The sequence below is a fragment of the Pagrus major genome, chromosome 11 (genome assembly GCF_040436345.1).
Source record: "Pagrus major chromosome 11, Pma_NU_1.0".
NCBI lineage: Eukaryota > Metazoa > Chordata > Actinopteri > Spariformes > Sparidae > Pagrus > Pagrus major.
In genome coordinates, this window is record NC_133225.1 from 17,704,207 (window position 1) to 17,731,520 (window position 27,314).

General features: G+C 39.0%; 2 protein-coding genes across 2 annotated transcripts; one reads left to right on the forward strand and one right to left on the reverse strand.

The window, feature by feature from the left end:
* The first annotated feature begins 1,048 nt into the window (after positions 1 to 1,048).
* On the forward strand, positions 1,049 to 9,590 carry LOC141005240 (afadin- and alpha-actinin-binding protein-like). Its single transcript, XM_073477041.1, has 14 exons — positions 1,049 to 1,127; positions 3,335 to 3,449; positions 3,701 to 3,849; positions 3,986 to 4,189; positions 4,350 to 4,460; positions 4,583 to 4,718; positions 4,853 to 4,928; positions 5,222 to 5,402; positions 5,955 to 6,102; positions 8,106 to 8,242; positions 8,445 to 8,618; positions 8,780 to 8,897; positions 9,206 to 9,350; positions 9,449 to 9,590. Exons 2-14 carry the CDS (start codon positions 3,431 to 3,433, stop codon positions 9,588 to 9,590), a joined length of 1,740 nt encoding a protein of 579 aa, XP_073333142.1. The 5' UTR covers positions 1,049 to 1,127; positions 3,335 to 3,430.
* A 2,865-nt stretch (positions 9,591 to 12,455) lies between these two features.
* LOC141004492 (vitellogenin-1-like) lies at positions 12,456 to 22,297 on the reverse strand. The gene is made up of 34 exons (XM_073476003.1): positions 22,258 to 22,297; positions 21,618 to 21,638; positions 21,219 to 21,370; positions 20,879 to 21,130; positions 20,634 to 20,795; positions 20,404 to 20,552; positions 20,167 to 20,317; positions 19,910 to 20,067; positions 19,671 to 19,836; positions 19,443 to 19,568; positions 19,131 to 19,349; positions 18,812 to 19,029; positions 18,630 to 18,727; positions 18,422 to 18,546; positions 18,240 to 18,341; positions 18,002 to 18,121; positions 17,717 to 17,903; positions 17,472 to 17,565; positions 17,204 to 17,389; positions 16,975 to 17,113; positions 16,674 to 16,890; positions 15,290 to 15,816; positions 15,148 to 15,192; positions 14,958 to 15,032; positions 14,646 to 14,852; positions 14,407 to 14,549; positions 14,194 to 14,329; positions 13,980 to 14,103; positions 13,729 to 13,909; positions 13,545 to 13,639; positions 13,364 to 13,458; positions 13,014 to 13,179; positions 12,743 to 12,904; positions 12,456 to 12,643 (listed from the first exon to the last, which is right to left on the reverse strand). The coding sequence occupies exons 1-34, from the start codon at positions 22,295 to 22,297 to the stop codon at positions 12,531 to 12,533; spliced, it is 5,151 nt and encodes a 1,716-aa protein (XP_073332104.1). The 3' UTR covers positions 12,456 to 12,530.
* Between the last annotated feature and the right edge of the window lie 5,017 nt (positions 22,298 to 27,314).

The window sequence follows — 27,314 nt, forward strand, 5'->3', positions numbered from 1 at the left end:
CAAAAAAAATATGCAGAGAAATGTGCCAGGATTGAGAAAATTCTGTTTTAATCATAATTTTGCCTATTATTTTTTTTCTCTCATGTAGCGTTTTGTTTGTATTTTTACAACACAAGCATTTTTGTTTTCTTCTACATTAAATGGGCACTATGTAGTTTTGGAGAAGAAATGTAAACTCAGAATTGTAATACTATACTACTACTATACTACTACTAGTATACTACTGTAATACTACTAATAAAGGACAACACAGTTTCATACTGTTTTACTTTGTTTATATTTGGCAGACCCTGCCACTTTTTTAGCTTCAAACAGTTTTCCAGGGACCCTATTTTCCTCTGAGAACAGCTTGTTTATTCAATTATGGAACAAATAAACATCTCTGAGTTTATATTATTACCTGATTAATATTGTAAATATTAAAATTCTGAGTTTGAATTTCTTCTCCAAAACTACAGTGTCCCCTTTAATGCTTCTTATGATTTCCAAATGATGTGGTTTGCCTTGAACAAAATTGTGCATGCCTTGTTGATGCAGCATAGATTTAATACACAGAAAACACATAGCCAACTCAACTGAACTAGTTGTATTTGTAAAATAAGAATGTACAGTTGTCTGTCTGTAGTCATTTTTGTAAGGTGTTGCTGACTGTGGGGCGCAATAAGCTGTTTAACTTCACTGGTCTTATTCAGTGATTATATAAATTACAATAAAGTTACTTTGAAGCTTCATTTTTTCTCCCCCATTATTATGGTGCATTTATCTGTAAGGCAAGACATTTTTTGAAATCTTGATCCTTCTTGACTTTGGCTGATATTTCTGAATATAGCACAATAAATCACCTACATGATTAAGAAATTATTTTCTAGTTTGTTTGATGATAGCCATGTCTTAATGCCCAAATTAATAATATTCCCCTAAAAACACTTGAAGCGTCTTACAGCCAAGGGCCAATCATATTGAGCCGTGCTTGGTTGCTAGACAACGCGTCGGCCAATTAGCGTGCTGGTTGGTTTGCGTGCCCTGGTGTGTAGTCTGTCATTCGGACGTTTTCGACTTGGATTAAGGAGCTGCAGAGTCCTGAAGCAAGGAGGAGCTGAGGAATACATTACAAACTGCTACGTCAAGTAAGTATTTTAAACACTTTTACACACCTATTTGTTCATAACGTCAACATTTTACACGTCTGCTTCCGTATCTCGTCAACTTGTTTGGCTAAAATAGCCAGAGCCGCTCGGCTTCAATGTCAGATTGTTTTGAGGTTTGGGGCACTCAGTGTGTAACGTTGACGTTTGGTGTCAAAGAGCTGCACAACGATGGCTGAGTAACAAAACACGTCTACGAAATATCTCCTCAACAACACGACGTTAACTCAGCTAGGTTACATGTGTATGTGGCTAATACAGTAACTTAACGCTAGCATAAATAATGTGACACATTAAGCATTTTGTTTACTTCGTTAGCTTACCGGAGGCATGTAGCTAACTAGAAGTGAGGTAAATTAAGCTAATATTTTCTGTCCTTCTAAATCTGTGTTTTGGGTTGGGTTCCCCCCCCACTACCTTTTCTGATGAGTTCCAGTAATTATAAAGTTGCTGAGATGACACTTTAAAGTTTTATTGCAAACATTTTCCTTTCAAGAGCACTAAAGTGACTTCAAATGGACTGCATAGATATTGTGACATTTCACAAACACTAGGATATAATGCCTATAAATGTATGTTAGTTTATTAGGTGCACCTAGCTAAATCTAATGGAGTCTTAAAACAACAGCCCTGCAATAAATCCTACCTTCATGAAGGTATAATGTTAAAAACGAGGTAGCAGCCAAAAGCACAACATAGCAAAATACAACATATGAAACACGATACTGTACACAAAAATCTACAGTAAACAAAAGAACAGCTATGCGAACACAGTGGCCTCTCCACATTCCTGATGTCCTTAGTTATTCCATGAGCAAGGTGCATAATGAAAATGCATTTTTTTCCTAAATCTGTCAACACCTGGGGTTATTAAAAAAGCAAACATCTGCAGGAGCGAAGCTGGTAACTTGCAGAGCAGACAGAGAAGAGTACAGAGGTAATTTGGAAGTTTACCTAGTATAACTTTAAACATAAAAAACTGTGAGTGATGAATGATGTCCAGCCCACCAAATCATAAAGAATGTAATGCAATTTATTGAGGTATTATTTATGTCAGCTCTGTTTTTTTTAGACTATATTAGTTTTAGCCAGGTTTAGCTAAAAACTGAATGCTGACAGATCAGTATGAGTGTCCTGTGATCCCGTCATCCCTCTTGGTTGAATTTAAAATGTCACTTAGATATTCTTAAACTACATGCCTCTTAGGGATCACAAACCAATGTCAATTCTTTGGAGACTTTATACTGTAAAGAAGTTTGACTAATCAGTTAAAGGTTAACACTTGTGGAGTAGTCAGTCTAAGAAGGGTCTAGGCTTCTTAAGCTGTGGGGCTGTAGGCCTGCCATCTGTCTGGCCAGGTTGATTAAGTATCACTGAAACCAAAGAGTAGGTCCCCTGAGTTGGTCATGAGCCGCAGCTTTTTCATGACGGAATTTATAAATAGTTCATAAAGTTTTCTTTATAAAAGAACACTATAACTTTTTCATTAAGGTGCACCAACATGTAATTTAGGGGCACCCAATAATACATTTTAATTTCTTAACACATTTTGTGAAAAAAAAAAAACGGAATAAAGTTGCAAATACATGTTTTTCTTCATTTAAATACATGCAACAAGAAAATGTGATAACCTAAATTGCTAAAGAAATAAACTGTTAAATTTCAGGCGCACCGGTGCGTTCAATAAAATCGTTAAGTCGGACTTGACAGATTTTGGGATGCATGTGCGACCAAAATGGTCACACCTTGGAACCTAGTCTAGCAGTTTTTAGTAATAGCTCTATAAAGTGTGTTTATTTGTTAAAAACACAAGCACTACTCCTACAAGACAAACATTTTTTTCATTGTGTGTATTGTTGTATGGGTCTGCAGACAAGTCACCATACTGTCTGTCTGGGATTAGTCTGATCAGCTGATGATAAGAGCATTGGGATGAGATGCAGGCTCTGGTAGCAACATGCAGCCTGTTAAATACTCAGCAGTGACACCCACAGCAACGATAACAGTCATAGTAAGTGTATAGTTTAGCTCGCTGCCAGCGTTTGATAAATGAATTAGCTTTTGTCCTCACACACTGTGTTATTTAGGTTACTGCGTGTTTCCTCCCCTCATTGCTGCATGTTTACTTCCATTGCCTTGTAATCCAGACTGTGTTTAATGAGCACCGTTAATCTGACCCTCTATTTCAGGAGTGGAGTGCGTAGGTGGATCTTGTGGCGAGCTTTGTGTATCGTGCACATGTAATAGATGATCCAGACACGTAGCCTGAAGGCTGCACTGCAACAATGCCAGAGTCGTCCCTGGGTGAGTTCAGATTTTTGACATTTTTGAAGAGCAATGAATATGCAGTATTAAGGAGACATGTTGTCTGTTGTACTCAGACTTTGTGAGTCAGGAACAGGTTAAACTAACAGATTATTGCTAATGTTGGTTTTTCACCTGTAACATTAACTATATATATGGGTTATCATTGTTGTGTCAAGCATTAAAAATTTAGCTTGGGCCTCACTGTATACATATAAAGAATGTTTGACAGACATTTTTTTCCTCAGAAGACAAGGACATTTGCAGCAGCTCTGAATGTAGAACGTCCCCCTTGAGGCAGTTTAGCCAATCATCGCTGCCACTGCACAGAAAGTCTTACATGCTCAGTACCTTCTGCACAGAGCACAACGTGCAAGAATGTCGATCACACATCAATCAGGTTGGTAACCTCACATGTGTCTTTGATGTATTATTAGCATAGTTATTGGTATGTAAATGCCTGTGTTTAGTGGTCTAAGACATGTACAATATGGCTGTAATCATTTAATTTTTTTCCTCTACTCTCCCTGGTACAGGAGGTGTCATCTCTCGGCCTCCCACCAGTTTGGACAGAGTCGGGCGGCAGCTCAGAGATGAATGTTGTGGCTGTGCTAAATTGCATGTATGACCTGATTCAGATGCACCTCAGGGGCCTCCGGAGCCTGGAAAACATGGAAGTGGAGCAGCTGAAGTCTAGCAGCAATGTCGACTACCTGCAGCTCACCAGCACTCGGCTAAAAGTATAGTAACATTTACACCTCCATCTTAATATGAAAATATAAATCATAAAGCTAATGCGGAACCAAAGCTAAGCACCTCAAGAGTTGCTTGGTAATACTGAAAACATTAACTCTGATATTAAGTGCCCATGTCTATGTCAATGTTATTCTGTTATCACAGGAGCAGCTTGAACTGTCTAAAAGAGAAAACACAGGACTCCTTGAGAGAGAGCGACAACTGCAGCTAAAAGTGAAGAGTTTGCAAAACTGCCTGAAAAATGAAAAAGAAGAGGTACATTATTTGCTAATACTGCCCCTGACAATGTTGAGTTAATCCACAGTCAGTTTTTTGTCCCAGCTACAGACACGACAATATTAACAACAGTACACACTTGTTTTACTCCCCCCTGCCAGGTGCAAAAACTTCAAAACATAATTGCAAGCCGGGCCAGCCAGTATAATCATGAGATGAAAAGGAAAGAGAGAGAATTCACCAAACTGAAGGAGCGCTTGAATCAACTTCTGGTCGACAAAAAAGAGAAGAAACAAGGTTAATAGAATCAGTCCAGCCTCACCTAATCCTTTGCCCCAACATTTGACATTTTGAGATTAAACCACTGTCTTTACACACTCAAATGTTCACACCTTTCTCTCTGATATCCTATATTTGACCTTTGCTTCCAGCTATTGATGTATTAAACAACATTGGAAGAGCTGATGGGAAGAGAAGTCTTTGGAAAACTGAAAAGACAGAAGCAAAGTAAGTTATGTCATTTTACAGTATCTATGAACTTTGTCTTGAAAGAGTTGTACTCTGTAACATACAAAAAGTACTACTCACTTTCTTTTGCATCTTAGACAAGTTGCACACCAGCTCCTTTGTCAGTTTTCTAGGTGACACAGATTTATTTTAGGAACACAGGCTTCAAACATGGTGGTGCTGCTGAATGAATCCTGAATGTTACTTAAGCTTTAATTAATTTCCTCTGAAGATGTATCACATGAGATAATAACCGATAAATAAACATAGATGATTGTCTTTCTGATCCCAAGGCATGAGGCTGAGATGTATAAGACTCTGCTGAGCGACTATGACACCCGACAAAGGGAGCTGCTGCTGGAAAATGCAGAGTTGAATAAAGTGTTGCAGCAGATGAAAAAGGACATGGTGTCTATTCTGAGTTCAAAGAAGCCGATCCTGAAGGGCGACAAATATCAAGATGATGGTGCACAGGTAGGACAAGTTGTTTTTCTCTTTTATCTTGCTAACATTTAGCAGTAAAATGAGAGATGCTACTTCAGCGCTCTGACTTCAACGTTCAACCTGACTACAGGGTCATTCCATGCCAAATCACTTAGAATTCAGAACTTTTCCCAGTTGGTGTCCCAGTTTGTGTCTGTATTAATCAATATATTAATCAATATATATAAAAAAATAAGTATATATATATTTTACCTGAAAGAAGAAACTTTCATTTTCAAAAATGAGTATCTCCACATGTTTTAATTTTGTTGCAACCAAATTTTAATTCTGTGCAATATCAATGTATTTCTATCACATTTAGAAATGATCTGCTCCTGCGTAAACCTGCCATAGATCTTGCTAAATATAACTTTGGAGGTGAAATAAAACTTTTTTAAGATACTGTGACTGTATATAGAAGGATTAGTTTGATTTCCTTTTTTATGGAAAAGTAAATAGTCATTGCAGAGATGAAAAAGATGCCATGTTACTACTACTATGATACTACTATAAATAGAAAAATATTTTCATTGTCATTGTCAGGCTGACTCAGAGGATGAAGAGGAAGTGTTTGATTCTAGTAAAGAAAGCGTAGAGTTGTATTGTGTTCACGCCCGGGAGAAGCTGACCAACAGTATTCGCCTCCAGTGGAGAAGACTGAAGAGCCACGTTGAAAGATTGGACAGCCAAGGTAGCCCTCATGCAGCTCTGTCACTGTTTGACCTTTATACATGAAGGAATGCCACTTTATGTCGTTGTCATGTAAGGATTCCACAACCGAGTCTGTTTCTGCATTGTTTTACTATTATTGTGGCAAAAAAGATTAAAGTCATAGAACAAGGAACAATGAAAAGAGAAACTCACAGCAACCAAAATATGAGTATATTATATACTGAAGCCACTGCTCTGATCTCTTGTAAAATGCTGTTACTTAGTCTGTTTCTCCGATTTGACACACTAGACTGGATCCTTACTTCATGTTTAAAATCAATACATACAGTCGTCCTCAAAATTATTCATACCCTTGCTAATTTTTGTGATTTTCTATTTTTGTGATGAAATGACTGCATTTTTTCAAGTTTGTTTATGAGTTATACGTGACCAACAAGTGAAAGAATGACAACAATACACAATTCAAGAAATTCTTCATTTCAGGGGTATTTTATTCAAGGATTCCCAAAAAATGCCATGTTCAAAATTATTCATACCCTAGTCCAATGTCTTTCTTTAATAGTCAATAGCATAGCCTTTGTTTTTTATGACTGCTTTGAGATGATTCTTGTATGTGTCCACAAGCTTCCTGCATGTCTCCTGTGGGATGTTTGCCCATTCCTCCTTTGCGAAAGCCTCAAGCTGGGTCAGGTTGGTCGGTTTCCTAGCCATCACTCTGGTCTTCAAGTGATGCCACAAGTTCTCGATGGGATTCAGGTCTGGACTCTGACTTGGCCATTCTAGGACGTTGACATCATTGTCCTTGAACCATTTCTTCACTACCTTGGCAGTGTGTTTGGGATCATTGTCTTGCTGGTACGTCCAGTTGTGGCCAAGCTGTAGTTTCTCAGCAGATTCCTTCAAGTTTTCATCAAGGATCCTGATGTAATCTTCCTTTTTCATTATTCCTTGGACCTTGACTAGGTTCCCTGTGCCACTGGAAGAGAAGCATCCCCATAGCATTATGCTTCCACCACCGTACTTGACTGTGGGCACAGTGTTCTTTGGTTTATATGCTTCGCCTTTCTTCCTCCAGACATATTGAGCATCCATATGGCCAAATAACTCCAACTTGGTCTCATCAGACCACAGGATGGTTGACCAAAAGCTGGCATCTCGCTTCAAATGACCTCTAGCAAAGGCCAGGCGAGCCTGCACCTTTCCTCCTGAGCAGCGGTGTCTTCCGAGGCCTATGTCCATGGAGACCTCCTCTGTGCAAGACTCGCTCAATGGTGGACTGTGAGACCTTTGTCCCTGATTGGTCAAGCGTTTCAATTAGGGCCTTGGCTGTGGTCTGGGGGTTGTTGTTGACCTCTCGGCATATTTTCCTGGCAAGTTTGGGGGACACCTTACGCTTCCTGCCACGCCCGCTGAGGTTTTTAACAGTATTGAATTTCTTGTACTTGTTAATTATGCTCTGGACGGTTGCCACAGGGACATCATACTGCTTTGAAATGGCCTTGTAACCCTTTCCTTCACTGTGGGCACGCACAAGATGTCGACGTAGGTCTTTACTGAGCTCCTTCTTCTTGACCATGATGACCAGAAATTGAGAATGACCAGACCACTTTTCCTCTATTTATACTCTTCTGGAAAGATGCTATTTTTTTAAATCAGTGTTTAACATTTGTTCAACAATGTTAATGGTATTTATTCCATTGTAACATTTTGAAATAACCACAGGACAAAGATTTTTGTAGAGACATTGTCAGGGGTATGAATAATTTTGAACATGGCATTTTTTGGGAATCCATGAATAAAATACCCCTGAAATGAAGAATTTCTTGAATTGTGTATTGTTGTCATTCTTTCACTTGTTGGTCAAGTATACCTCATAAACAAACTTGAAAAAATGCAGTCATTTCATCACAAAAATAGAAAATCACAAAAATTAGCAAGGGTATGAATAATTTTGAGGACGACTGTAAATGATGGATGTAAACATTAAAATGTGATTTTCTTGGTTTTTGGGTTTTTTGTTAGCATCTTTGGCTCAGACGGGCGGGAGTAGAAATAGTGATGCTGTCTCCCAAGAGACTCACAAGGAGGAGATGGACAGACTGAAGCTGGAGATCCAGCAGTGCAAAGACTTTATTCAAACACAGCAGCAGCTCCTGCAGGTAAGACCAAAGCTACCATGAATTTTTAGCTATTAATCTCCCTGGAGAGTTTTTAGTAGGAGTTCGAGGGTTTTACATTTTAAACTGCTTGTTTAAACATCAGTTGACCCATGACATTTTGTCTTATACCAATTTATTATCTTTGTTGCATAAAATTGCTATTCTTTTTTTTAAAATCCTGCCTGTTCCATCTTTCTTGCAGCAGCAGCTAAGCTCTCCATGTGATGAAGAGACAGCGTCGCTGCTGAGCGACTGCTACATGCTGCAGGAGAAAGAGCGCCTCAGAGATGAGTGGAAGACGTTGGAGGAACAGAGGACGATCTTTGAGCGGGAGAGGAGGAACTTCACTGAAGCAGCTATAAGACTGAGCCACGAGGTGATTTGTAAAAATTGTCCAGAAATTTGTATGGAATAGAAGTTAGGGAATACAACACATTTTACTCTGTATGCCAAGATGCCTTGTTTATGTCTTTGTGCTCGCTTTAAGTTTAAAAAGTGACTGTTTTTGAAATGACTTGCGTCTGGTTTAACTTGCAGAGGAAGGCTTTTGAGGAGGATCGGGCAACGTGGCTCAAACACCAGTTTTTAAACTTGAGTCCATTTCCTGACTCAAAGAAACCCCCGATGTCAAAGTCTAAAAGTGCCTTTTTATTATGTGAGTGTCTGTTGTTTTACAATGTACTGGTCCTGTTCACCAATGTCCTGATATTGGAATCCTTAATTGTTGAATAATTAATTGTAATTTATAAACTGAAGAATAATGATACTTATGGATTATGAATAGTCTGAACAATGTGCCAATCTTTTTTACCCCAACTGTTTCATCTAACTGAATTATTATTATTTTTTTACAAAGCGGGTTCATATTAAAATTTTGTTCCCCTGCTTGATGTTTTTTATATCAACAAGTCACCTTCCTGACGAGATCAATAAAATAATTAAACTTGAATCTCTTCTTCGCAGCTGAAACAAAGGCGAGTGCTGCGTCAGCTCCAGAAAAGCTAATCAGGTGCCCGTCTGGCACAAACTCGCCCACACCCAGATGTGTCCCACACACATCGTCGACAGCAGACCTGTATCGCACACTTTGCCTTATTCCAGAGAACGGGTACAGTGTCTTTATTTGCACAGTGGTTTGTGAAATAATGCAAATCATGACAGGCTTTACCTGTTAATTAATGCCGACTGTCAATTTTCATGTTTCAGCTCCACCAAACCAAAGACAAAGACTGACCATGCAGAAGAATCCAGCGTCTTTTTTAATGGAAAGGCTCCAGTTCGACACAAACAGTGGAACGACAGTGAAGAGCACAGCAGCCACACAAAGGAAAAGAACAGCTCTATATGAAGCCGTCGTCATCAGAATTATTGTTGTCAGTTAATTCTTGATTTGTAGTATTTTAGAAATACACCTCAACTGTTTATGCCAAACACTTGCAGATGAACTGTAATCAATGATCAAATAGCTGTGCACATGTGAAGTGTTCTGTGAGACTGAGGGAAAATTTGTTATCTGTTTCTTTTTTAATAACTATCTGTTTTATTTTTTAGATTATGTGATAAATGTGATACATTTTACACACCCAAGCAGCACTCCGTGCACCTGTTTATTGACTGTGATACATGTATTTATTTATTTATGTGATACTGTAAATCTTCAGTCTTTATGTCATGTCTAGGATCCTTATCCGAAGCTAGTATTTTTTTTGGCAATGCAGATGTGCCACAAAAGATCCTGTGTCCTGGGACTTGTTAGTGGTGGCTGTTGCACCTAAACTTGCCTAAATGTTGCCGTTTATATCACAGCTTTCCAGCTTCGGTTCTTCATGTTACACTCATCACCTGGCACAATGGTTTATAGTGTAGATTTAATGCTGCTGTTTCGCTGAATGCAATAAGAAAAGTGGGTAAGATATGAATGTATGTTGTTTTTGTTTAACATAGAAATGTGGTTACAACATTGTTTTCTAGTAACTGTTGTATTAGCGGCAGGTAATGTACGATGTGAAATAGGAAGAAAAGGCTGTGAAATTTAACAAATTACACAATGTGTTGTAGACACTGGCACTGAGGTGAGATCACTCTGATGTCAACATGAATGTAAACTCCTCTCACCATTTTCTTTTTAAATTCATGTTTATTTTAGTTTCTTTATATTGACAGATTAGACTGATTGTAACCACAGGAACGTACCATGATGTATTCTAGACAATCCCATACTTTTGAAATATTCATTATACAGTCTTGAAACACAAGTTTCTTGTCATTTGACCTTTATTGACCTCTATCAGAAACAATGCTGAGTCACTGATCAACAGCACTGCGTCACCTGTCCTGTTCCAATCATTGCTGTCAACTTATCAAAATGAAGACTAAACCACACAGTAAGCAGCAATTCAACAGGACAGACCAGTACTTAAGTAAGTACTGTAATAAATTACTTTGTCATTTTGAGCTGAACTGTCTTGCAGTATTGACAAGCATCGTTGTTGTTTATATCAAGTGTGCAGATATTGTACAGGGATGATTTTGCGTTCTTGTTACGGAGCATTAAAGTACATTATCACAGAAATGTACTCAATACCGTGACCACAGAAAGTTGTAACTGAAACTCTTTGAGAACAATCAACTACAGTAGTGGTTGGAAATGTAAAAATGAATCGACATTGAAGAAATACTCAACCCAGTAGCCTATTATGATTTTTGGGAGTGATGACTTCCAGTTTTTCTCTGGAGGTGTCTGTTGAGAGCATTTTGCACATTATCTTTTTGAACAATAATGGTATAAATCTCCCAAACTGTTCCATGTAAGGGCAGCACAGTGACACATTAGTTAGCGCTGTTGCCCCACAGCAAGAAGGACCTGGGTTTGAGACCAGGCAGGGCCCTTCTGTGTGGAGTCTGCAGGTTCTCTCTGGGTACTCTGCCTTACTCCAACAAGCCAAAGACATGCAAAAGTTAGGTTAATTGTTAATCAGTAACTTTAAATTGTCTGTAGGTGTGGTTGTTTGTCCCTATATGTCAGCCCTGTGGTGAACTGGCGACTTATCCAGGGTGTACCCCACTGTCGCCCAATGTCAGATAATGTTTCAGATAATGGATGGATGCAATATGCAAGAATTCTAGTTAAAACTAAAGAATTAGCTAAAATCATTAACAGAATGTGAAGAAATAATGTCAGATGTCTGTGTATTGTGTTGCAGAAATATCTATTGAAGTAGTAAGCATGAAGTAAGCATGCTAAACAGCTAGCCCCAAGCTTGTTTGTATTCCAAGTCTGATGGTGAACAACACCTATAGGATGCTGCAGGGATGACATATTTTGTAGGCGAACAACAATTAGCATTGCCTTGGCTCCCTCAATATAAAGCTTATGGGATTTTTCCATTGGATTTTGGTTTATTGCTCTGTGGCAAACTACATTGCAGTTGCATGAGTTTAATGTCAACAACACTAAGTGTCTTACTACGCAATACTATACACAATTTATCAAGTTTTAAAGTTATAGTTGGAATAGTTTGCAATTGAAGTCCAACTGTAAAGACGGGCTAGTGAGAAGATGTGTCTCCATGTTCGGCATGATGCCATTCAGTGTCCCCGACGGACTGTATTTTATGTTGTAGAACAAAATATGAAAATAACTCTAGCTTTTTTTAAGCATAGACCTTTTCACATATTTAACAGAAAACCCATTCAGAAAACCCATAGACTTCAAGAAGAGGGAACTGGAAGTGCTATTTTATTTTCTAGGTTTTAGGACCCACTCCTGCAGCAGTCTGTTTGTAAGAATGTTAGTTTAAAACATTCGTAAATCACCTATAATTAGGTATCAATAGAATGTGATGAAATAACACTTGATGTTATGTCGCAGAGATATCTATTTAAGTTAGCATGCTAAACAGTTAGCCCCTAGTCTGTTTGTACTTGAAGAGGTGATAGTCCGATAGTAAACATCACCAACAATCCCTTGGTTCTCAGAGCTCCCAGTCCAAGCAGAGTCAGCTAATACAAGCTAGCTGGTAGCTGCACAGTTAACTAGGCTTACTAGCTAACAGCAGCTACAGTTAACAGTTACTCTGGTGATATAGGCTTATGCCCCCTATTTGTAATAAATATGAATTTGACAGCTGACAAGTTCTCACATATTGCATGTAATACATTGCAGTAGCTCTGTGAAGTCAGTATAAATGAAAGAACTTGAACAGAAACTTAATTTGAGATGCAGTCAAGAGCTGATAAAAATTTATTTCAAGATAAACATGTAAGTGACTGACATAGGACAATATTATTAAGCACACTGAGCAGTACAGCTGCAGGCTAGGTGGGCCTCTGCTGTTTCCCTCAGGTCCACGCTGTTGTTGGTGATGCTGCTCAGACTCTCGGGGCGATTCAGGGCAGACTCTGTACAAGTGAGGGGAGAAGAGCGATTAGGAACTGTAATTTTTCTCCATATTCTCAAATTCTGTCTCTTGAACCAGCTAGGATTTCTTGCAGACTCACCAGCAGGCATGCAGTGGTAACCGATAGTGACAGTGGTGGTCTTCACAGGGAAGCAGCCGGGCAGGCAGCGCAGCACGGGCTCAACAGAGAAGCATTTGGATTCCTGGCCATGGATGTTCACCTGCTTCTCCAGCTGCACAGATTCAAGCTTCATACGGCACTCTGTGAAAGAAAGGTGTTGATCATCATTACGTGTTCAAAAGACTTGCTTTAACCAAATGCAGTTAAAGCTAAAAATGAGTGTTGCTGTCAATGAACCATTGTGTCTCACCAGTGGTGTCCCTACAGCTCTCGGCAGGCAGAACCCAGGAATGAGCATAACTGACTGCGCTCTTGGTCACACGTCCGTTGGGTGTGCGGTACTCCTGTCTGACTTCCCCATCAGCCTTTCCACAGAGTCCACAGGTTTGTCCCTTCATCCAGTCCACCACTTTAACCTGCATGAGAAGATCGAACGAAAAGTGTCATCGAAAGTGTAACAGCTCTTGAAAGATCTTTATCTTTTTTCTCAGAGGTCAAAGTTGTAAGCCTGGAAATCCATTTATACTAAAAAAAACTTTATATTTAAAGGAAAAGATGTTAATTTTGCATAAACTTGTCCATAGTTAATGTTGCATTTACCGTCCATGAGTTCCTGTCAAAGTAGACTTCATGAAGACCAAGGCTGGGAGCGTACACAGAGATGCCCTCACCCTTTGGTCTGATCTGGATTTTGGCTGACAGATCAAACAACCGGATCATAATCCTTTACTTCAAACTAATTTAAATACATCACATGAAAATAATTTTAAACTTTGTGTACCTGTAGGATGCTGGTAAGGCAGGTTGTTGATGGGTATTTCCATTCCATTGACCTTCACGATCACGTCAGTGTTCTTCGGGTACAGGTCAATATCACTATAAGCGCAGAAGCGATAATGTTATTTAGTTTTTCCGCCTTGTGGATGGAAACCACAGATTCATTCTTGTTTTTAATGTACACTCACATGTCAGCAATTTTCACATTGATGTGGTTCTGTTCAATGTGATCCTTCTTCAGCAGAACCATGAATTTCAGCTCATTGGTGCAATCCTGTGCCAGAACTTGGTAGCAAGACAACGGCATCTCGTTCTTGTATTTCCTGCCGTTGAATGTGGTCAGTGCGTCTCTGTTGAAGCTACACTCGGCTATGAAGAAAGAAAATTGTTAGTAATTAATGTTTGTGGATTTCATATTAAACAAGGTGTCACCTCTTACCTGCGGCAGCCTTTGCAAACAAGTAGTGGACTTGATCAGCTAAGCCATCGAAGGGGGTGAGACCTTTGATTCCATCAAGCGGCAGAGGGTAGGGAAGATGCAAAGCCAGCTTATAGAAAGTACGCTGGGGACAGAATAGTTCACAATTATTAGAAACAAAATGCAAAAACAAATGTGACTTTATATTTTGGGAGAAGTATTTGATTATTAGTACTGTTGGTGATTTCCAAATGAAGTCAATGGTCCTGTCAGATGTGGCAATCACTGTCATTGATAGCTGATTGGCGCTGTTTTCGTCCTTTCCTTTAATCAAGCCAGGCAGCATGTTAGCAGGAATGAGGTCGTACATCCTGTAAAAGAATTTCCAAATGTCAGACATTTCACATAGTCATGTGAGTAGGTTAACAGTCCATTGGAAGTTGCATACTTCTTTGCGTAGTGTTTAATGGCAGAAGGGAGGTCATTCCAGGCAACTCTGACGCGAGCTGCAGGGCTTGGACCAACAAGACCAGTCTCAGCTGTGATCATGGTGTCATACTGCTTGCATTCTGCTCCCCAGCCGATTTTAGCCTATTGAGAGACAGATGCAATGATAGGATGGCTGATTTTAACAGAGGCCTTTTTAAATTTTGTCCTTGTATCTATATAAGCAAGACAATATCTTACAGTGACTTTGTGCTTGCTCAGCAGAGCTCCATCAGCACAGAGCTTCCAGTTGTTGTCGGCAGCCAAGGCAGCCAGAATAATCTGAATTCTGGTGGAAGGTTTGTCCAAGTACACTGCCAGCTGGTATCCCATCATCTTATTGTCGGCTCTGACAGCACGGACGATGATGGCAAAGGCAGGAGGTGCTTCATTGCCAAGGAATTTGTTCTGTGAGAACGATCGGGGTTAATTCACGGGAGTACATCAACAAAACCCATTAGTGAAAAGATTTGAAGATGTTTTTTAATTTATTTAAGATGACCAAAGATTCACCTGTGTAGTGAGGGCCTCAAAGCTTGCGGCACTGCTTCTGCTCTTGGAAAGTAATGCTGCTTGAGAAGTGAGAGCCTACAACAATAATGCAAGGAAGTTAAAGGCCGCCACGAGAAAGCTGCAACTTAGGTCAAAACATGTTACAACTGCATAATACATTGTCATTGGTTAAAGCACCATCTAAACATACCTGCTTCTTGTGGTCCTTCTGGAACTTGTGGGGATAAGCCACTCTCTGTTCAGAGGAAATATCTTTGTCAGATCCCACACTAACTGTTACATGTACTTATATTCTTTCACGCAAAGTCCCAAAACATTCTTAAGGTGTTTACCTTTGAGACACGAGCACTGGAGCGAGAGGAGCTTGAGCTAGCACTGAAGAGTGATGCAAGGCTAGATGCGGAGCTGGTCCTGGAAGAAGAGCTGCTCACAGATCTGGAGGAGCTGCTGCTGCTCCTGCTGCTCCTGCTGCTACTCCTGCTGCTACTGCTGCTGCTACTGCTGCTGCTGCTCCTCCTGCTGCTGCTACTGCCACTGCTGCTGCTGCTGCTGATGCTGCTGCTGCTCCTACTGTTTCTGCTTTTGCGAGCAGCTACATCAATGGCCTTGCTGGTGACACGAGATGAGGAGCTGGAAGAGGACTTTGAGCTCACGCTTGAGCGAGAGCTGCTTGAGCTAGAAGAGGAGGATGAGGTGCGATTCCTCAGACCAGGAGCCAGGATCTTCTTCAGCTTCATCAAGACTGGTCTGCCCTCAACGATTTCTTCTTCGCTCAGATTGATCTGTTTAATAAGCTTCTCTGCAGCCTTTGGTCCAACTTGAACCTCCATCTCCAGTCTCTCAATGACTTCCCCTTCAACTGAAAGTGAAATTAAATAATGCCATTAATATTTGGTGCCATTAATGCCATTAATATTTGACATTAAACACCTGAGATAGAGTGTGAAAGATCTCCACCCAGTGCTTGTTAAGGCTCAGGCATGAGCAGTACATATGGATGATGGAGGCTTCAGCTTTTGAAATATGAGCCCTATGTACCACTTTGAACTGGATTAAGCAATGATGAGCCCATAGAGAGGTTGAATTAACCAGTTTAATATAGCAGAATATAGCAGTTTAATCCATGAAGTAAAGTTCGGTCTGAAACCAAATTAATCCAGAACAGCAAATAGGTAGTATCATTCAACACAATCAAATGCTTTCTCTGCATCAAGAGAAAAAGACACATTCAGGGACTTTTTCAGAGGCCAAATAAATGACATCAAATAATCGCCGTTGGTCAGCTAGCATTTTCTCAGATTTGTCCCCATATATGTAAAACATGGCCTTTTTTTCTTAGAAGGTAGTGTTCAATTGAATGAGTTGTAAGCAGGTCAAATATGGTTTTGAGTTCCAGTCGTTTTTTTATAAAGGTCATTTATGCATATTGCTTGTCAATCTCTACGATTTGGTGGGCCAGATCTGATCGCTCTTCACAGGATTTTGCTCGACTTGGCACCTTTCGGTGCGTCAGGGTTAGAGGGTTTGTCAGGAGAAAAGTTAGAGAAATAAGAAAAGGAAAAAAAGAGAAAAAAGACAGGCTTTGTTTTGGCTTGGAAGTTAGAGGGCTGAATGGTATAAAAAGTGAAAAGTTTACTGGAGCATTCACCTATCAACTGGAAGTCGTCATGCCATTGTTTCTACAAAATGCAAAAGTATTGTATTCTGAAGACTTACTTGGTTTGAAAGAAAGAATAACAGAGTGCTTTCCAGCCAGTTTGTACAGGGGAATGTCCCTGATGAAAGCGGCATTGTCAGTGGCAACCTTGAAACAGCCCTTCAGTCCAACGGCAGCAACTTTAGCACAGTACTTCTTCTCATACTGAGCGGCTTTGGTTTTCACAATGTGCTCGGCATCAGCCACATCTTGGTCAATGATCTCTGAGGACTGTGACTATGAAAAGAATGAAATAATAATTATTTTGTAAATGTAGATACTTTTATAGTTATTTTAAAAGACAAATGTTTAAATGCTCACAAAACTAGCAGCAGCAGATGCAAGCTTAGAAGTGAGAATCTCCCTTGAGAAAGGCTTCAAGACTTTGGCAGGGATGATGGGAGTGATTCTTGCAGCAGCAAGATCCTCAATGTTTCTAGCCACAGCAAAAGTCTCAACACTGTTGAAAGAAAAAGAACTTAATCACATAAGCTCAAAAGATAACTACTTCTTACAGGGTACAGACAGAGTTTTAAAAAGTCAGACTTACTGCACAGCTGCAATGTTTTCAGGCACAGAAACAGGCAGAGCTTCGATCTTAAAGTGGCCCTCATTGATGTCAAGTCTTGCAGCGATCTTGGCTGGCACAATCGAGTTCAGTTTAGCTCTTGAAATCAGCGCAGCCTGGAGCATGGCAGTGTTAACACCCATCACAGCAAATGTGTTCACAGCAACACTAGAAGCAGAGGACATTTGTAAGTTACATCTCATGACATGATGTTCTTTGAACTCATTTATGTGTCAGACATTGTATATACCTTGGTCTGATCTCGGTCTCAAACTGAATGTCTGTCTTCAGAAGGTGAGTCAGAAGGAAGTTTTCTGGCAGAGCTGGTGTTGTGGTGGCCTTGACTAAGAAAAAAAATAAAACCATGCATCACCACCTAGTATAATACTTTTAACGTTCTTGGTTCCACTATTAGATGAGCAAGACAACACCTTTTTTAATAAGAAACCATACCATAACAAGCTAAACTGTGGATGTTTTATAGCTTCCGCTTACCTTGGACAGCTGCAGCAGCCACAGCAGCAGTGTACAGACTGAGCTCCATTGGAAGACCAGCAGCAGTAGGCATGATACGCCTCACCTCAGTGGCCAGCAGAGGCTTAGCAACATGGAAGGATGCACCAGTCAGCAGAGCCTTGATGGCATTCTTACCAAATGTATGCAAAGAGGGGCCAGTAGCGAGCTGTAGGGTGGAATTTACCATTACTATTGTGTCTCACAAAAAAATATGATAAACAATTTGTTATGAAATTGGTCTTGACATTGACTTTGGAGTCGTACCGCAATGGCCTGGTCAATTATGTTTTTGTCAATGTTGGCAAAGGCAATTTCCTGTCCGAAGAATTTGATGTAGACAGAGGCCAGAGGTGTTCTGGCGGGTAAAGACCTCAACTCAGAGAGCTGTGGAAAAAGGGAAAACATCGTCAAACTCATCAATAGCTTGCTGTGTTTTATCATGCGCCATTATATTCTAATCTGTCCTTGTATTTGTGACTTCCTGGTGTGTTTCATTGCTTACAGCCTTAATGACACGCTTCATCTTGGTCATCCTGTCGGCATTGTTGATCAGTGCAGGGTTTTTCAGAAGAGCCTCCTGGAGTCCCTCAGTTCTGACTCCAACCTAGGACAAATTCAACATGTTAAAAACATCACATTTCTGATTGAATACCTTAGAGAGCAGGTACTTTCTTTTCCTTATACCTCCAGAACATCAGCAGCAGCTCCAGCAAGGTAGGCGCTGGTCTTGGCCACAAAAGATCTGGGCAGAATGGTGGCAGCATCATTGATGTAGAAAGCGCTGGCAGCAGCACCAATCATCAAGGGACCTGAAAAAGTTTGATGTTAGTCGATGCTACAGAAAAGAAAAGAAACTTGAGGTAACATTAATCAGATGTCACATCTGCCTTACTGTAATAGCTGTCCACATGGATGGCTTTGCTGAAACGCATGCTCAGTCTGTTCAGCTTTGGGCTCAAGATTTTGACAGCGACGTTGCAAGCTGCAGCACTGCAATGAAAACATAAAAGAGCTGAGTAAGCAGACATGAGGAGATAGACTTGATGATGAATGGGGATCAGACTGTGCTCTTACACTGAGGCATGGATAGCAGCAGTGCTCCTGGTCAGGGACTTCATGTGTGAGTAGGTGAAGCTTGCCACCTGCAGATTCTCCTCTTGCTTCACAATGTTGGCAAGAGTTGTCACCAGACCCATGGCAGGCCTTGTCTCAAACAGCAGGATGCATGCAAGCATACGCAGCTCAGGGTGAAGAGCCTTGTCCATGTACAGCTGAAGAGCCAGTTCTTGGATCTAATTTACAGGAGAAAGCAAACTGAGTACGGAGTTTTATGTAAAAACTAGAATAGCTTGAAATACTCTTCAGTGTTAAGAGTTCAGTGTTAAGAGTTCACCATTCTGGGCTCCTTCTTTGCAATGTTCCTCAGTGCCATGATGGCATCAGCATGGACTTTCATGGGCAGAGAAGCAGCTGCAGTGCCGTGGATGGGCAGGATCTTTGTGATTGGTTTAAGGCTTGAAGGATGGCCAGCATTACCCAAAACCTTCAGGAGCAGGATGATTTCCTGGGTGTCAGCTTTAGCAACAGCATCTGCAAGGAGGTCCTGGATGGGCTGATGAGGAAAATGAGAAATTAAAATAACCATTTCTCATCCAGAAATGTGCAGAAGAGTTTAAAGTATATGAAAAGAACAAGGTTGAATCACCTTGATGAGTTCTGCAGGGCAGACAGCCATTTCAGCACAGTATTTGGAAATCATGGTACCATAGCCAAGGAGGATGATCTCACGCAGAATTGGGCTTTCCACTATTTTGTTGTTGACTGCCAGGGCCTAGAAGAGAGCAACGATGAGAAAATTGTTGTGTATCCATTCTTATTGCCACCAGAATAACTTGCTTTGTTGTTTATATGTTGATTTGTTGTTTATACCCACCTCAAGCTGCTTGATGGCCTCAGTGCTTGCTGACACCATGTGAATGGATGCAACCAAAGCCTGAGCTGCTTCAGCAACAGTCAGGTCATGAGCCAAGAATTTCTCCCTGATGAATTTCAGAGCTGCAGGAGTTCCAATGACGGGGATGGCATCCAGGATCCACTGCCTGGAAGATGAAAATGGAGTGAGTGAACCTGTACACATGCCATATATTGTCTTTTTCAAATATTAAAAGTCACCTGTAGGCTGGTCTTGTTCTGTACTGGCTCCAGAGCATTTCCAGGTCTTCAAAGCGGGCTGAGCGGAGGAGCTGAATGAGTTCCAAAAACTTAAGAGGGGCATCCTCGTGAACTGTCTGCATGTTGTGGGTGACCAGATGGTTCAGAATCTCTACAATCTACATGTAAGAACACAGGATTGAAGAGGAAGTCATTTAATATAGTGGAGATTCACATATTGTCATTCATGGCTTCACCGAAGTAGTCTGAGACGATACCTGGGTCTGCACATTGTTGACCTTGATGAGCTGGATGGGTGTCTGAAGGAGCTCGGTGGAGAACTCGTACTTCAGAGATCCACGGTGAAGATACTGAGCTGTGATGGGTACAATTGGGGCCTTCTGGATCTCAAGGAACACCAAGGATTGCCTTGAAAGTAATCAGAGAAATGTTCATCTGCAGCTCCACCACCTTCAAACAATAGCCTATTACATTCTTAGTATCTTTTGACATACTTGGTCTGCATCTGAGCAGCGCCATTCATCTCAGTGAAAGGTGAGAACTGGATCAGCTCATTGACAGCTGCCTCAAGGATTACAATGCCGCTAGGAGCTTGCTTCAGGATGTAGTTGTACGCTGTGGCTCCTCTTAGGTTCTTTGAATCCTGTGAAGATGAACCACAAAGTTTCTTAATCTCATGCAACATTTCATACTTTTGCATTGCACAAAAATGGCTTGAACTTACCTGCTGACACTTTGCACATTTCTCAGTATATGCCAACCCCAAGTCCTTCATGATCTTCTCCTGACAGTGGTTCAGATCCCTGGTCTTTGTCAAAAGGATGCGTTCAGCCTTTTCGTCTTCAGCGATGGCATAGAGGGTTTTGCATACACCCTGAGCTCCAGCCTGATGAGAAGAGAATACATTTACGGGGAGATTCAACTTCCTGTAAAGGATTTAGGATCAGTGCTAAAGGATCTTTGACAAACCTCCTGCAACTCATAGACGTTGTGTGTTTTCTTGATGTTGAGCTGAAGGACATTCAGGATACCTCTGTAAACGTTAAGCACCATTGTGGAGACTCCCTCGGGGGCGAACATTTTCCCAACAACACCATTGGTGTACTCAAACTTGATGGGTGTCATGAGCTGAGCTGCCAGGGCTGAAGTCAGCTTGGTTGCTGGGATTAAAGGATCCTTGGGCCAGATGCCACTCAACTCAAAGATTTCAGGTTCCGCAAGCTAGAGTGAGAAAATAAAATTTATAACATGTCAGTTTGCGTTTAAAATGGAAATGGATTGTTTTTTTAAACATGATTTTTATCTTTACCTTCAGCATGTATGTATTTTCGGCTGTGGCACTGATGAGAACTTTGCTGCTGATTTTGAGCCCAGCTTTTGCCAAACCCTCCTCGGGCAAACCGCCCAGGAGCAACGTCTCATACTTGTAAACATAAGTCCTGCCAGCAGCAAACTCAGGAGCTGTAAGAACAATTTCACTCAGAGAAGTGAGAAGTATTCCACCTTATCCCCAAAAATATCCGAGTTATATCTGACATCATATTGAACCATGAATTATGAAACAGATAGACTGTACCATGATAGTTTACTTTCAGTTAACTTTAGCTGTGGTAAATGTTGCAATGCAACGTCTTTCGTTTTTTTTTATCCGTCGCCATATATTGATCGAAAAAATGAAAATAAGATCATAAAAAAGTACTGAACTTACCAAGGTTATGAGGTTGACCGGCTGAAATAAAATTTAAAAGAAATCAGTAATCCATCAAGTAAATGGTAAAACTATTAAATCTAATTTCAAACATTTTAGCACTTTTTATAGAATTAGAAAAATCCAATGTAATATTATTCTATTGTAGATACCTTAAAATTCAAAAACTTAACATTGAAAAGGCAGAAGTGAAATTGAAAAATGTTTTTCAGTTTTCAATTTTGTCTTTAAATTAAATTTGTCTGTAAATTAACTTTATCTAATTGAACATTAAATTACATTTTACTCGGGTCATAATATGACTTTAAAAAGCAGGAAAACTGGAAACATCAACCAGTTAGCCTGCACTGTAACATTAGCAAAGAAAAAAGCTCAAAGAAAGGAATTTTATTTTAACTTTAACTTACTTCATGACAAACTGGATAAAAGTTTAAAAACAATGTGCTATTTACATAAATGAAATGAAATTTAAAGCCAATGTGCCATGATACACAACATTTAACTTTAAATTCTTTGTTAAAAATAACCATTTCATAGAGATTATTTTAAAACGACACAAAATGTAAAGTAATTTTCAGTGTCTGATAAAAATTGCTTTCTTAAAAAATAAGGCTTTTGTAAAAACCAAAGTCGTACTCACCCACAAGGGCCAGCGTAAGGGCAAGCACAACCGCTCTCATGGCTGATGGGGTTGTGAACATCTGCAGTCACAGGCAGCCTTTTAAGAAAAAAATTCTGCTGACAAAGCACAACCAGGATGACATGGAGAGTACATCTGATCACTACACTTTATTAGATAGATCGGTTATATCGCCCTTTAGATTCAAACAAACTTTGTCTTTTTGAGAATGGGGCAGTGTTTTAGTGGATGAAAAGTTAGGGTCACCTGACCTTATTCTCCTCAAATCTGCCAAGTCAAAGTTAATCATCCTGTTTCAAAATGTTTGCTGTGTCTCACAATTCATTTTACAGTAATATGGTAGAAGAAAACCCTGTTTTCCTATAATAATCCTTTTTTTATTTGAAAATATCACCTTTTTTGGCAGTTACTCTATGCGCCCTTATTTGTAAATATGTAGTTTTTATTTGATATACCATATAAAAGAAGAAAAAGAAACAATTTAATTAAAGATTTATAAAAAAAACATATTGTGAATAAACTTAAGGAGTTTAACAGTTAGTAACAACCTTTTCCCAAATGATGAAAAGAAACCCATGTTGTTGTTTTTTACCCAAAGTTTATAGGACCTCACATTTTTTATTAAAGTTGGAAAGAAATGACAAAATCTTTATTTAACTCAAGTGAAATTGATTCTGTTAATTTCTGCTTCATACTTGTTGGCTTGAATAATTGTTGTCTTCCATTATTCATAACAGAGCTATTAATTTATTTTGTGAATGCTGTTAATGTCTGTGTCTTCTCTTCATCATATTGTTGAAAAGGAGTTTCAAAGTTCACACAAGAGGGCACCATGACTGTGACTGTTTGCTCACTTTATTTGCCGTGGTCAGGGTGACCACTGACATGATGACATTTCTGTTCTGTTCACCTGTGAATTGGAGGTGTTATTACCATGCGTTGACAGAAAATGTTTTTTGCTCGTTCATTTGCTAACAAGTGTTGGTGCGGCTCTGTCTATTTCTTGAAAATACGTCCAAGCATAGTTGACAGGTGTTTCAATAAATCTCTTTAGTACATGTTCTTCGTTTTAGCTGTTTACAATTAATCTACACAGTGCTGGAAAATTCATCATTAGCAAACTAAATAATATAGAATATCAATTATTAACAAATATTTCTCTTTCATACAGTAGGCAAGCTCTATTGACATTTTCAAATGGAGACTACATTCACATCTATTTTCTCTCCTGACTTCACCAGCTGGGAACTCATTGACAATCCTGTTAGGGATAAACTGAATGACCCTTGTTTTTAAATTACTTCTTAACCTTGTAGTCTCATTACACTATAACCAAATACATAAACTATAATTAACCATTTAACACCTGTTTTCCACAGCCTTGTTGTTGTTGAAGTGTTTATTTAAATTATAGTATAGTATTTTACATCTCAATTCATAGATTGCAGGTCCGGACGCTGGTGGTTTGACAATTTTTCGAGTATTTCTCTCTTGACTTTTTCTGATATCTAAAAAAAAATAGTGTTATGTATTGCCCAGCGGTATCATTCTTAATGACTGAAAAATAAATGTCTCCTGTATACTGTACACATTCCTAAAAGGTCTCACCACAGAGTTAGATGATGTGTTTGCAGCATTTCAATCACAAAGTTTTAGTTTCAGAATTAAAATTAGCCTATAGTGCACATACATGGACACTGTTTTAGTTGTTCTACAATACTGCACCATTACACTATGATCAAAATTGTTTGAAAAAAATTATTAATATAACAGTATTCTATAATCAGTTGTCATTTTTAATTATGAATGACTCAGTTTTTCATTTATTACATTTCTTTTTAAATGATAAAATAATTAAATCAATAATTGTTTTGTTCATGTTCACATTTGATTGAGTAATTCATTGACTGTCTCTGTACAACTCAGTACATTCAGGCATATTCATGTATTCACAGCTCTCGTATATATGGGCAAGACAAAAATTTCATACAACAAGCAGTATGCAAGGAGTGCTGCTCGAGTGTGGAAGATGGTGCTTCTTTGGCGCTCCTCAGTTTTGGGATCCTACTAGTTCAGAGTTGTTGAAGAAGTCTGAGGCACTCAAGAGGATGATGGGTTAAAAAGCCTTTAAAATCTGATAAAAACATGCGCCCGCATTCAGTCATTAGGGCCTTCATCAGGGCAAATACAACATTTTTGTCATCCAGATGTACTTGTTATCAGCTCTGAACCTAATTGAGCTCTGATCTGTCTTAATTCCTTTGATCTTTGTAACAATTGTTCTCAATTAACATGGCCAGATTAACATGCTAGAGAGGCAAAAATGATCTTAGAGCCCCTCCTGACGCACAACTTCATGTATGAACACTTCCCTCCTGGCCTTGTGTGTGAAATTTCAGAGCTGTGTGAATAATTCCCCCCGGGGATTAATAAAGTATTCTGATTCTGATTCTGATAAATATATTGCCAAAACATTGATTTTCAAGTAAAAAAGTCATTTTTTGGACCAGTTCTATATTTTGATTAGAACAGATACCGTTAAAGTTAGAATTTTGTAACCTGTATTAGATTAGGTAGTAGTCTCTTAGGCAACATGAGGCATTTATGACCAACAGGGGTGAGGATGGCTGTACATATTTTCTCTGTCATACTCCTTTTCTCAGCATGCCAAGTCAGAGGGTTAGAAATAATGAACACAAATGGACCCTCTGGAGTGAGGACCTCAACATCAGGAATAAAACAGGACCTTTAAGATTTTAGTTGATATAACCATTTATCAGTGCATATTCACAAAAAAAATGCATTTAGTCAAAACAGGTGAACCTGCACAGTTGCCCACTTTTCACATGCGTCTTGTTTTTTGCCAGTTTATGGATCTGCAACTTTGAGTTTTTAACATGCTCAGATATACTTTGGCTGCTGTCAGATCATAAATACAACCTTGTTTATCAAAATGTCGCTGATTTTGAGAAGGCTGGGCAGATTGATGAATTGTCATTCATCAAGAAATTGTTGCACCACGAACCTCCCTTAAAAGCACAAAATGACATTTTTACATTGTTGTCATCTGACATTATCTAGATACAGCAGGTAATTTGGTGAGCTTTAAAGGTGCTGATGGGCATATGTTTGAAACAACAAACAAAAAGAAGTGGCGTGCTCAACTTGAAAGTCTTATCAGTGTAATGGGTGCCTACACAAAAAAACTGATGACAGCCTGAAGGGGGCCTCGGGCTGAAACGCGTCTGTTTCTTTCTGCTGCTGTGCCTTATTAAAAAGTATTATCTAGGCTACTTAATTGCGAGTGCTGATGACTTCATTTGATATTTTGATATTTCTGAAATAGCCAAGCTCGCCGCTTTCCCCTGCTTCCAGTGTTTATGCTAGACATAGCTAATCGACTCCTAGCTCTGCCTCCACACTTGAAAGAATAGTTTAACATTTTGGGAAATACACTTGTTTACTTTATTGCCGGGGGTTAGAGGAGAAGATCAATAACCTCTCATGTCTGTATGGTAAATATGAAGCTACCCCCAGCAGCCTGTAAGCTAGACTGAATGGACTGTGATCAGTGCCTGGCTTTGTCTAAAGGCTAAACAACCTACTGCCTTCTTTAAAACTCACTAACACAACACGTTATATTTATTTTTATTTATTTAATCCATACAAAGAACAGGTAAAATTATTAATTATTACACTTGAAACTAAACTGGCTGCACCTTCATGTTTCACATGAGAGAACTCTAACTAAAATTTGCTTATAGTCTGACTAACTGAATTACTGTAATAAAGCCCTGAAACTTAAATCATTCTCTATTTAAACCACAACCCCTGTCTTCTCTATAATGTTTGCTCTCATATAAAATGACAAACTGTATAACTCTATAAACTGTATAACTCTTTCTCGTTCTGTAGGAAGCAGAGCTGAAACAAAGTTATTGGCAAATTAACAAATGATATTGATATTATGTGCACTATTACCTTTTTCATCATGTGCAGTATCACTCATTATTATTATCATATACAATATAATGTTGATATTATTTGTATTATTACGTTGATTATCAGGTGCAATATTACTTACTTTGCGACCTTCAATATCACTACCAATTTGACTCTCAATGTCATTGTCAATACTACTTTTTTCTATTTTAGTTCATTTTTAGTTTACTCTTGTACTTTCTATTGTTATTGTATTGGACACTGGTTTTTGCATTTAAGTCATTAAACACTTTATATTTTGTATAATTCACTAATATTTATTTATACAGTATATAATATAATATATAAACTTTATTGATATAGCACCTTTAAAAACAGAGTTTACAAAGTGCTTTGGCAAATAAAGCAAAAGCAGGAAACTCAGGAAGACGATATTACAGAATAAACACTCAACAGTCAAGCCAAACACAAGGAAGTCTCATCTTAGGGGAGTTAAAACAAGAAGCCAGAACAGAAAGTGTAAGAACACAAAAAGTCAATATGATCAGGAAGTAATGCAAAAATAGAAATAAATAATAGATTAATATCAATAAAGGACGATAAGAAGACGACATCACATCAAGGGAATTAAGAACATAAAAAGATTATGGACAGTAAAAAGAACAACGGACAATAAATCGATTAAAGATAACAAATAAAAGCAGTAAAGAAAAAAAGACATCACAAGGGAGGAATTAAATTTAATACTCTTATTGTCTTAAACTGCTGTGGATGACCCTGACCTGGGGAACCTACTAGTTATCACTGTTTTGTTTTTTGTTTTTTATTGTATTGTAAATATTTGTAGCAATCTCCTTTGGGATTATAACATTCTATCGTATATTATCAGTTCCTTTAACAACAGTCAAACACATTCATTTTGAATTTTCAAAATTTACACACTGACGTGACTTTATGTCTTGTCTGTTGTCTTAGACTGAGTTGACTCTGGAGAATCAAGTTTGCCTGTTTATGATTTTGCCTGCATTTTTAATGATTTCTTATTTATTCATATGAGCTATGTTTCATATTAACATGTACGGTGGTGATCATAAAGAATGATTGCACAGTGAAAG